This window comes from Amborella trichopoda, chromosome 3, assembly GCF_054954075.1.
Source record: "Amborella trichopoda isolate Santa Cruz 75 chromosome 3, AtrichopodaSantaCruz75HAP2 v2.0, whole genome shotgun sequence".
NCBI classification, from domain to species: Eukaryota; Viridiplantae; Streptophyta; class Magnoliopsida; order Amborellales; family Amborellaceae; genus Amborella; species Amborella trichopoda.
The window spans coordinates 60,534,372-60,545,226 of NC_142338.1; the positions used below are offsets into that span (position 1 = coordinate 60,534,372).

The window sequence follows — 10,855 nt, forward strand, 5'->3', positions numbered from 1 at the left end:
ACTCACAATTATTTTTGATATCCAATTTTATCATCACTCATATTACCCAGTCTTCTGCACCATAGTCCCATTTATTTTTGATAGATTAAATATATTTTCAATTTATAATGTCATTTATATTGCTCATAATATCCCAATAATATGAATTTATAATGATATTTTAAGGCTCCTTGTTATTATCATGATCAGAAAACTTCTCTTTTTGTAAACCATGTCATTGAAAGCAACAATAACACTATGAATCTGATAGGAATTATGTCATTTACCTAAAAATAGCTCTAAAATCACAATAACGCATATAAAGAGTAATATGCAAATATTTGATACTAGATACTTAAGTTAAAGTTATTTACTTGGATAACAATTTTAAAATTTTAATTTTTGTAGGCATGAAGTCATTTTTATTAATACCAAACGGTTAAAGCACCCATTATTATTTTAGAAGGTAGACTTTGGATGGCACTTTATCATACTAATTCAAGCCAAATTGAGCCAAGCCAAGTCCCAAGACAAAACAATTCCAACTCAGTTATTCACAAATAAACAAGTGCAAGCCACTAATATAAAGTTATCAACCTGACTTGGAATAGTTTGTCACCCAGCCTACTTGGGATCGCTTAAGTTGACTTAAGATCTAGAGTCAAATCAAGCCATCTGGTGCATAAAACCCCATAAATAACTTGAATCTTCTAATTTTTCACATGATCTCAATTTCTTTAATTAAATATTACTCGAGTAGGATCGGATGGACTCAAGCTCTTAATTGTAGCGAGTCGCAGTCGGGTATTCGAATATTTTAAACACCAGTTCAAGTTAATCCTAAGGGTGAAGTTTATATAAGGTGTCAACCTTATACTGTTGAAGTAAGACGCGCCTCAAAACTATACTGAAAGATGCAGTTTTGGTACTGGAAAGCCTTGCAATGACAAAAAAAAAAATATCTTGTTACCCTTAATTATAAAATTTAAAGCTCAAAAAATGATGAAGATCGAGTAGATCTATAAACAATCAAAATTTTGAAAATAGACAGGTTTAAATAATGGGTTATAAGATGTGAGTAATGATCTTATAGGACCCTCTCCCACCCATGTGTGTAGAACCCTAAAGGATCACCATTAAAGTTGGCACGGATCTCTATAAAAGTTATCACATGGGTGTGGGACTTGACTTTTCTATAGATCCATACCAAATTTAATGGTGATCCTTTTGGGGTCCTACACACAAATATTTTTCTACAAGATACACTATTTTGATGACTTGAAATTTTTCCATACGTCTCAAGGTTGATATAATCTACTTGTGAGTTTTTTTACCATTTAACAACCTTTTCCTATAGGTTTTTAAAGTGCGCATTACATATAAATTTTCACCCAAATCAAAAAGAATAAATGATGACTTAAAAAAGGAAGAAAAAAGAGTACAATTAAGCGAAACTTATAGAGCAGCTGAAGCCGATCCATGACTAGAAACCTAAGTCGAGTCCATATAGTGAGACCGAGTCCCACAAAGCTAAGCCGAGTCGATGGCATGACTACCCCCAAAAGCGTGATAGCGTTAGATTCCCACACGGGACGGGAAGCACAAATCGTGTGAAGTCACCAACCCCGTTTTTTAATTTAAACAATTGACATGATCTCACACGTGTGTAACCCACCCACTATTATTTAAGTACTGTAATTAACATAGACCCTCACACGTGCGAGGCTCTCCCCCTCCCTCTATAAATTGCCATTTTGGGTAACGCTCATTCACTCTACGCACACACAATGTCACACCTCACACTGAGGGGGAGGAGGTGCCTCTCTCACGAGACTAGCATGCACCTCCCCTTTCTTTCAAATTTCTTCCATCTCTACCCTTCAAAAACTCTTTAATCACATGTATGCCCTTGCGGGCCGACTGTGAACCCCCTATGGTCTTTAAGTCCTAGGGATAGCCCCCTAGGAGCTTAAGGTGCTAGCGATAGCTTGATCTGTGAACCCCCTATGGTCTTTAAGTCCTAGGGATAGCCCCCTAGGAGCTTAAGGTGCTAGCGATAGCTTGATCTGATACTAGAGAAAGCCCGATTTCGGTACAGGGATATCCTCGCCGGATACTGTAGGAAGCCATATATTTCAGTATTGGGGATGACCATGTTAGAGACTAGAGAAAGCTTATGATAGTTGTTATGGTCGCAACTACTCATGATCTCCCGATTCTTATCATGGCTTAGGGAGACCTGTGATGCCATTGAAGTACAGGCCTTGAAAGTTTGCTTAAATATGTAGTAGAGGGGGATCCATAGTAGTTATTGCCCTCCCTACATTCTCATTTCTATCAAATTTCCCCTTTTTAGGAATATGATGGCCGTTTCTCCAAAAAATTTGCCAAAATTTTCCACTCCATAAAATTCGTCAAATGCTAGGATTTTGAAGGCCATTTCTCCATAAAATTCGTCAAATTTCAGAGAAGCTACAAGTATAGGGCAGGGCTGGAATTAATGGAGGCCTCTGGGCGGAAGGCAACGGGCTTTCGAGACGGTGCTCTCGGGACGAACACTCCATGTGGAGCATGCAAGTTCCTTAGACGCAAGTGCATAAGTGGGTGTGTTTTTGCGCCGTACTTTGGCTCGGACCAAGGGGCCGCCAGGTTCGCTGCTGTGCACAAGATTTTCGGTGCGAGCAATGTATCAAAACTGCTGCTCCATGTGCCAGTATCTCGGAGGCACGAGGCGGTGGTGACCATATCATATGAGGCGCAGGCCCGACTCTCTGATCCTGTCTATGGATGTGTATCCACCATCCTAGCTCTACAGCAACAGGTTAAACTTTCAAATCTAAAATCTATGCTAATAACTCCAATTCTTTTCTGCAAACTTCCATGAAGTTTTTGCAATTTTAACGTTCGAATATATCTTCCCCTATGAACTCGAAAGAGATCAAGTCCGTAATACTTCACATTCCTTACAGGAGTTTGATACTGTACTTTTTCCTCTTCAATACTCCCATTGCGCCATGATGCCATAGCACTAATTAAAATCGCCAAAATTTACATTTCAGTTCTTCTGTGCCCTTTTTTTATTTAATTTCACCTTTTCAATATTTTAGAAAATTAAAATTTGCATGCCTACTTTAGATGCCTATTAATAGGCAACATACTTGGCAAATTTTGTATTATATTAAACAAGAAATGAATCTTTTGGATATATTTCATAGGATACGAGTGAATAATTTTTAGTAAATACAAAATATTTGGATTAATTATCTTATTCTTTTTGGGCTTTCATGCTTATGATTTGATGATAGTTATTATTAGTTAAGGGACTTTTTTTATAAGAATACATTTGTTTATAAAAAAAATTAGAAGCTTTCAGGGCATTAGTATTTTCAGGGCAAGCTTTCCATCTTTTTCTTTTGGCATAAAACTTATATACTGTCCTCTATCCAACCGTCCATTCTAAATGGACAGCTAAAATAACCCCAATAGCAATGTCACGCCTCAACACTAATCTATTTTTTAATTTTTGTCTACAAAATATTTTGACACCAAATTTTGGGTGGCCACTTTATCTTTTAAACTCCACCTATAAAAAATATACAAAAAAAATATTATCACTAAATACCTCTAAAACTTTCACGCATATTTTGAACATTGTATTTTATCAAAAATATTTTTTAATATTTGTTTTAGGTGCACCCATTGAGATAATGGCACCTACCAAATTTCACATTCCTATAATTTTTTAAAAAAAATCTTAACAGAAAATATTATGAGGCCTCAAATCTAGATCAAAATATCAGTGGCTCACATGATCTAAATTAGATGGCTGGATGGAAGAGAAGTATACATATTTCGAAATTTCCAAAACTAATTTAAATATCGTTGTAGCAAGCATGATGAGAAAGAACATATTATTTCCATTTTTTTTTTTTTATGAAATTCCATAGCATCCTTCTTCGAGCATGAGTCATTCGACATAGAGACTAGCAAAAACAACTAAAAAAAGATTGAAATATTGGAGTGTGATCGTCCCCAAAGACAATCGAGGCCCTTCATTATTTCTAAATTAATCACAGCCGTTTATTCCTTATTTTAGACCAAAAATAAAAAGAACATTACAAGGTCTTGGCAAGCATCCCTTATCATGCTGTCACTCGAGCCCGTGGCTTAACATTGAGGCATACTTCTTTCTGTCCTCTTTTCTACATTATTCAATGCGATAAATTTATAGCAAAATCTCATTTTCTTTTCAATATTTAAATTACTCTTTCTATATTTCATATTTGGGAAATTTTTCGAACTTTGTGACACATTCAAGCTATCAAATTTCACATCAAATACCTTCATATTTTAAGTACCACTTTTTGAAAACATATAGTATATATATATATAGGATGATGCTACCCTTAGCCCAAGGGCTAACAGGAAGATATGAGCCGTCGATCTGATGATTATGGATGGCCTATAGTGTTTGAATTTTAATTTTTTTTTCTATAAATCCAAATCACTCGGAATTTTAAATGTATGTTCATAAAAAATAGGTGAATATTTGAAAAATATCAAAAAAATATTTTACATAAAAAAATGGATTAAAATACCCCCATAAAGTTTCGAGGGTATTTTGATCAATTTATTTTTTACATATTATTTTTTTAATATTTTTATTAAGTGCTGCTTGATGAGAATAACACACGTCTAAAATTTTAAGTGATTTAGGTTTATAAAAAAATATTAAAATTCAAACACAAAATGAAATCATGACCATCAGATCAACCCATATTCAATGTGAATTGTTGGGCTCATATCTTCTTCCTATTAGCCCTTGGGTTAACATGAAGATTTTCCTTTTATATATATATATATATATAAACATCGAATAAGCTCAAATTTGGGACATGCACATTTCTTTCCATCACATACCTGTAAAAATAACACACTACACTTTCAAATAACTAAAATTACCAAAATACCCCTAAGTCATGACGGGGTATTTTGGCCATTTTTAGTATTGAACAATCTTTTTTTCATTTTTTTACAAACGGCCAAATTTGATCTAATCCAATTATTGAAAAATTAAATTAAAATACACTATAGACTCTAAAAAACTGAGAGGAGTGTAACATAGGAAAATATAAAAGACTATTCTCAATTTTGGAAATTAAAACGGGATATTTTTACAAATTTCACTATCATTATATCGTTCAGTAGTTGTTGTGGTGGTGGTTGTTATTGCTATTATTATTATTTTACCTAAGAATCATGCCTCCTAATATTAATTTTTCTCATCTTCAATTGCCAATCCTCCTCAAGCCCTCTCCTCCCAACTCCTTCAATTGCTAATCCTCCTCAAGCCCTCTCCTCCCAACCCCTAAACGATAACTCGTTGTAATACGCTGCCAAAAACCGGAGATTTAAGGAAAAAATTGACAATAAGTATCAATTGCATACTATAGAAGTGAGGGGCATGTCAAAATCCTATCATAAAATGTTATTTTGATGTTGGAAAATCATCCAATAGATCATCTCGACCTTGAGATATATAGATATGAAAAAGTAAAATACATTTCAAGCGCAAACACCCCATGTCATCCTTTCGCTACACAGAGATTACAAATACCCCAATCCATCATATGCAAATCCTCAAGTTGTTGTACAGTAGAAAAATAACATCAGTGCATATTTGCCCTAATGAATAACTCGCAATCATTTGAAATCCAACAACATTGTTTTAATAGAGCTTTTACAAGGAAACATCGAGATGTATGACCGAGAAAAATAAAAAGATTTTAAGTCTAAAAAATAGTGCATTATACAACATATTATCTACACCGTCCATTTTCAAGATTTTCATATGTTTAAAGATCTACTTGATTTTAACCATTTTTAAAATTTAAAATTTTATACTTAGATATAAAAATAGATTTTGAGATAATCCTAAGAACATTTTAAATCAAAATTATATATCATGATAAAATTTGAAGGTGCACCTTACCGCTACAGCTACGGATGCATCCATATGCCAATTGCACCCTACAAGGAAAAATGTATATAAGGTTGCAAACTTACTCATAGAAGAAAGGTTAAAGTAATCAAACTGTTCATTTTATTTTAATGGTATACATTCGACACATGTCAATATTTGACGATATCTTAATCAGATCAAATCAAAACCACCTAACTAAAATGGATGGTGCAGGATATTCCAACTCTATTATACAAGCAGGATATTACAACTCTATTGTAAGCCATGCCCTTTTTCAAATGGGTTCTCTCATATGTGGCATCCCTACAAGTTGAGCTATCAGTTTTGCAATCTCAACTGATTAACAGTTTTAAATAGCTTACAAACATTAGAAACAGCAAACCTTTTCAAACCCTTGGTTACAAACATCAATGTAGCAAATCCACAGGCCAAATACCCAAAACACAAATTTGTTTTAATAATGTTTTCTCCCATGGGTATTTAGGTGGCATCATTACAAGCTGAGCTATCACTCGTGCAATCTCAACTGATAAACAGCAGGTTGGCCATGGCAAATGCACCTCAACACCAACAAACACACATGGCCCTTTTACAGCCAGCTTATTCAAATAATTCATCAGCTTCCAACAATTTGATAAATATTGGAAGCCTTCAAGGGAGCTTTGAGCCCTTGCAAGTGTCACACCCAACACAAGAGGAAGATGATGAAGAGGAGAGTCAGAACCCGATAGCTTTCTCGAATTCAGTTCTTCAAAGGAAGTAACTTCTTTCAAAATAATGAGAACTTTCTCTATTTTCCTTTTTCCTTTGTTTTGTTTTTTTGTTTTTTGTTTTTTGTTCTTCTATAAGAATGGGTGGTGGGGATGGGTGATGACGAGACACACCGTGAAGTTTCCAACCATTGGATCTTGTTAGACGAATCTCATTCGTTGGAGCTAAGCAGAGAAATTTAAATTTTTGGAAGTACAGAGAGAAAAGAGCATGGTGATTATTTACTGGAAATAGAATTATGTGCAAGGACTTGGCATAATTGGTATATATATATATATATATATATGTTAGCAAGGACTTGACATAATTGAAGCTTTCTCTCTGTCTCTTACACACACATAACACAAAAGAAGAAAGAAAATCCCCATGTACAAACATGTTTCTTTCCTTTCTTGAGGACTTCCAACAAGCTGAGGTGTCCATTTCAAAAGAGAATGCTGCCTCTGAGAGAGAGAGGGAGTATAGAAGAAATAGAAATACACAAATAGAAATCTCACCTCATGTTTGTTCAAATGGGAGAACACCCAAACAACCAGCACTTCCACAAAAACACAGAGACAAGGCTTTTGAACCAAGGCTAGAAGAAGCCCCATAACTGAATGTGAGCTCCTCCCCTAGGGCCACATCTCTTGAGGCGAATAAGCAAAGGCGGGGAAGAAGCCTGCCCCTTGTACGCACTAAGATTGGAGAGAGGTTACCCCCATCACAAGAGTGGTTGATGAGACGAGCCACATTTCCGAGCCTCGTTGCATCGATGTTGACCCTTAGGCATGCCTCACCTGAAGGCAAGTGCTCACGCACAACCATGAGTGCATGAGAAAACCGGCCTTTCTTGGAAAGCTCATCGTAAAGGAGCTGCCTTTTCTTAGTCTCACTTGTAGTTAGGACTTCACCTGCAAGACCACAGTACGAAGTGCTTTGGGATCAGATTTACCTTAGTGGGAAGTGACAAAGAATTGTGTCACCTGTCCATGGTTTTGGTGCAATCAACCCATCAAGGACATAATATTTATATCAGGGACTTTAAAAACTTAGACATTTTTTTAAGAAGGTAATTTTATGTATTTATAATATTTAGACACTTCATGTTAATATTTAGATACTTCATATTGGAATATCATTATAACAAATAGAATTTCAATAAAAATCAAAGTTTATTTTTATTACCGATATATCGTGTATAAGAAGTCAATTTCAAAATTGACATTTCTAACACTTATATCAAATTAGACGCTGACACATACATCTATATTCTTATTAGACGCTGACACATACATCTCTTGTAAGATAGGTTCAACTAGAGCAAGAAACCAAATTGAGAGCTTAAGAGGAGACTCTCTCTTGTCCCAAAGGGAGTGACATGGGTAACAGTTTGCGTATTGCAACAAGAACCACAGAAAAAGAGAACGAGAGTGCCCTTGGGGACTTGAGTATGGTGGGACACTCGCCGTGAGCTGGGCCAACCCTGGCCTAGTGTGGCCTGGCTTGGATTCTTGACACTAGAACCCAAGCACTTCAGGCACAGCCCGGCGTGGCTGGAGTCTGGACCGCATATGTTTGCTCCGGCCCGGGCTTGGGCTGCCAGGCCGAAACAGATGCAGTTGGATGCATCGTTCAAGTCTTAACTGCTATCCATAATCAGAAAACAATTAGAATCACTCAGGTTACAAACTCACAATGCCCCAATACAGCTATAACATCTAAATTTCACGTGGTTCCGGATGTATCCGATACATCAAAAATGTCATGAGATTCACATTAACGTTAAAGCAAATGGGGACCGAGATTATTACTCGTCTTTGTTACAGAGAGAGAGAGAGAGAGCTCTTACCGGCATATTCGCAAACAAATTCTCCACGACGAATAAGCTGTGCGGCGTGCAACCCCCAACCTTTGGATTCGTGCTTCACAACTCTCAATCTCACTGATATCCCCTTTTGATTGACTCTGTTCCTGCATTCTTCTTTGCAATTGCATCCAGACCCACACTCCAAAATTGCTCCAAATTCCAAACCTCCCTCTAAAAGTCCACCCCCAAAATCCCTGCACCCGCACTTCTTCCCATCTTCATTCAGAAAACAATCACCACAGCCACAACCAGGAGACCCCATTGTTAGAGAATCCACATTTTGAAGACCCATTGGAGGAGATATATCTTTGGAGAGAGAGTGCTTTCCCCATGGCTGGCTCAGGGAGGATGAGTGAGAAAGACCCAAGACTGGGAATGGGGTGTAGAGGAAATAAGGGTAGAGGGTTTTGTCAATGGTGTTGGAGATGGGGATTGAGTGCTTTTCGAGGCCCCTCGATGTGTCTGAGACTCTGTAATCAGTGATGGATTTTGCAATTTGGTGGAGAGATTTGCAAGTTGTAGAGAGAGAAGCCAAGTCTTGGGGGGGCAGCCATGGAAGAACCAGTTCTGCCCATTCCAAACTTTTGTTCCACTTTTCCATGTTGGGTTGCTTCTCTCTCTTCATTTCGCATGTAATCCGAAGCACAAAACATTTCACTAGGACCCCCACCTCTGAAGCCACCAATCTCTCACTCTCTCTCTCTCTCTCTCTCAAGCCTGAGGATTCCTTGGGTTTTGTCCTAAATGGGTTCGTCTTCCTTGGGTTTCGTCCTAAATGGGTTCGTCTGGGACAAATTTGGAAGGTTGGGTCCCCCTCACTTAAAACCAAAATTTGGATATTACAGGACTCTCCTACACCTACAAGCATGGGACCTCAACACACCACTACTCTTAAATTTCAATCCAAATCCGACTTAATCCCTCCCATTGTTTCTTTAAAAAAAACTATATTTTTTTGGCTAACTCTTTCTCTCTCCCCTCATCGGTACTTCCCTTCACCATATACTCCGGCACTTCCATGCATCTCTCCATCTCTCTCCTCGCTCTCTTCCATCTCAATATGGGTTTTTTAAACCCCCATCCATCACTCTCCACTTCTGCATTTAATCTCTCTTCCTCTGTGTCTCTCTCTCTCTCCCAAGCCCTTTGCTATCACCCCTCTCTCTTCCTCTGTTATGTGTATATCATCGTTATCCCTTAATCTCTCTCTCCCTCTACCCAGCCTCTGCTTAGGCCCACTCTCTTCTCCCATCCTCGAATACAAAACCCAACAAAAGAAATTAAGCATGAAAAAATCGTGAATTGAGGGCTTCTTTGGACTGTTCACAGTGTAAACATATCAATCCAACTCCTCATTACAATACCATAGCCTTTCTGATTCATTTCCTTGACCAACTTAAAATTTGTTGATACAATCTTCTGGCCCCCAAAAGAACAATCCTTGCATTGTAATTGTTCTCCTTGTGTGTAAAAGATAGTCATTCGGCAACCCAACAAAAGAAATTCAAAGCTTTTATGGGAGCAGCACCAAAATACTCACTACCATTTCGTCACATAAAGAAATGTCAAATGAACCCAACTTTTTACTTGTTTCTTGAGTCCAATCACATTCATTGACAATCCTAACAATTTGAAAGGATCACTATTAAATTTGGTAAGGATATCTAAAAAAGTTATCACATAGGTGTGATACTTGATTTTTTTAGAGATCTATATCAAATTTAATGATGATCTTTTTGGATCCTACACACATGGATGGGAGAATGTCCTATAAGATCATTTCTCTTTAAAAAATGAGTAATGATCCTATAGGACTCTCTCCCACGCATGTGTATAAAACCCCAAAAGATCATCATTAAAATTGATATGGATCTCTAAAAAAATAATCACATAGACGTGAGACTTGATTTTTTTAAAGATTTGTGTCAATTTTAATAGTGATACTTTGAAAGTCCTACACGCATTAGTGAAAAAAGATCCTATAGGATTATTTCTCTTAAAAATATATATATAAATATTTTTTTTAAAAAAAAGGGAAGGATTCAAAAGGATTTGGATTGAAATTTAAAAGTGATGGGGTAATATCCATGCTTATAAGTGCGGGAAGATCCTATAAATCATACCTCTTAAAATATTTGACATTCTTAAAAAATTTGACATTTTTTTTTACTCACGCCATAGTTCACCATAGTGAGAGGACCCTATAAAATCATTACTCTTAAAATATTGAACATTTTTTTTACTCTCACGCCATAATTTTTATTCGCCACGAC

At 36.6% G+C, this 10,855-nt stretch overlaps 2 protein-coding genes across 5 annotated transcripts; one reads left to right on the forward strand and one right to left on the reverse strand.

Annotated features, from left to right (window-relative positions):
• The first annotated feature begins 1,742 nt into the window (after positions 1–1,742).
• On the forward strand, positions 1,743–7,040 carry LOC105421844 (LOB domain-containing protein 20). Its single transcript, XM_011630808.3, has 2 exons — positions 1,743–2,800; positions 6,447–7,040. The coding sequence occupies exons 1-2, from the start codon at positions 2,480–2,482 to the stop codon at positions 6,723–6,725; spliced, it is 600 nt and encodes a 199-aa protein (XP_011629110.1). The 5' UTR covers positions 1,743–2,479; the 3' UTR covers positions 6,726–7,040.
• On the reverse strand, positions 3,987–9,323 carry SDG20 (SET domain protein 20). Of its 4 annotated transcripts, XR_016052042.1 has the most exons (5): positions 8,565–9,323; positions 7,231–7,626; positions 5,967–6,009; positions 5,230–5,372; positions 3,987–4,181 (listed from the first exon to the last, which is right to left on the reverse strand). XR_016052042.1 is itself a non-coding variant. In XM_020661856.2 (4 exons), exons 1-2 carry the CDS (start codon positions 9,205–9,207, stop codon positions 7,232–7,234), a joined length of 1,038 nt encoding a protein of 345 aa, XP_020517515.2. In that variant the 5' UTR covers positions 9,208–9,323; the 3' UTR covers positions 4,867–5,372; positions 5,972–6,009; position 7,231. The 4 variants fall into 4 exon arrangements, 3 of the variants coding, with proteins under 3 accessions (XP_020517515.2, XP_011624457.3, XP_011624485.3); XM_020661856.2 differs by lacking the exon at positions 3,987–4,181 and having other exon boundaries at positions 4,867–5,372; positions 5,972–6,009; XM_011626155.3 differs by lacking the exon at positions 3,987–4,181 and having other exon boundaries at positions 4,867–5,372.
• Between the last annotated feature and the right edge of the window lie 1,532 nt (positions 9,324–10,855).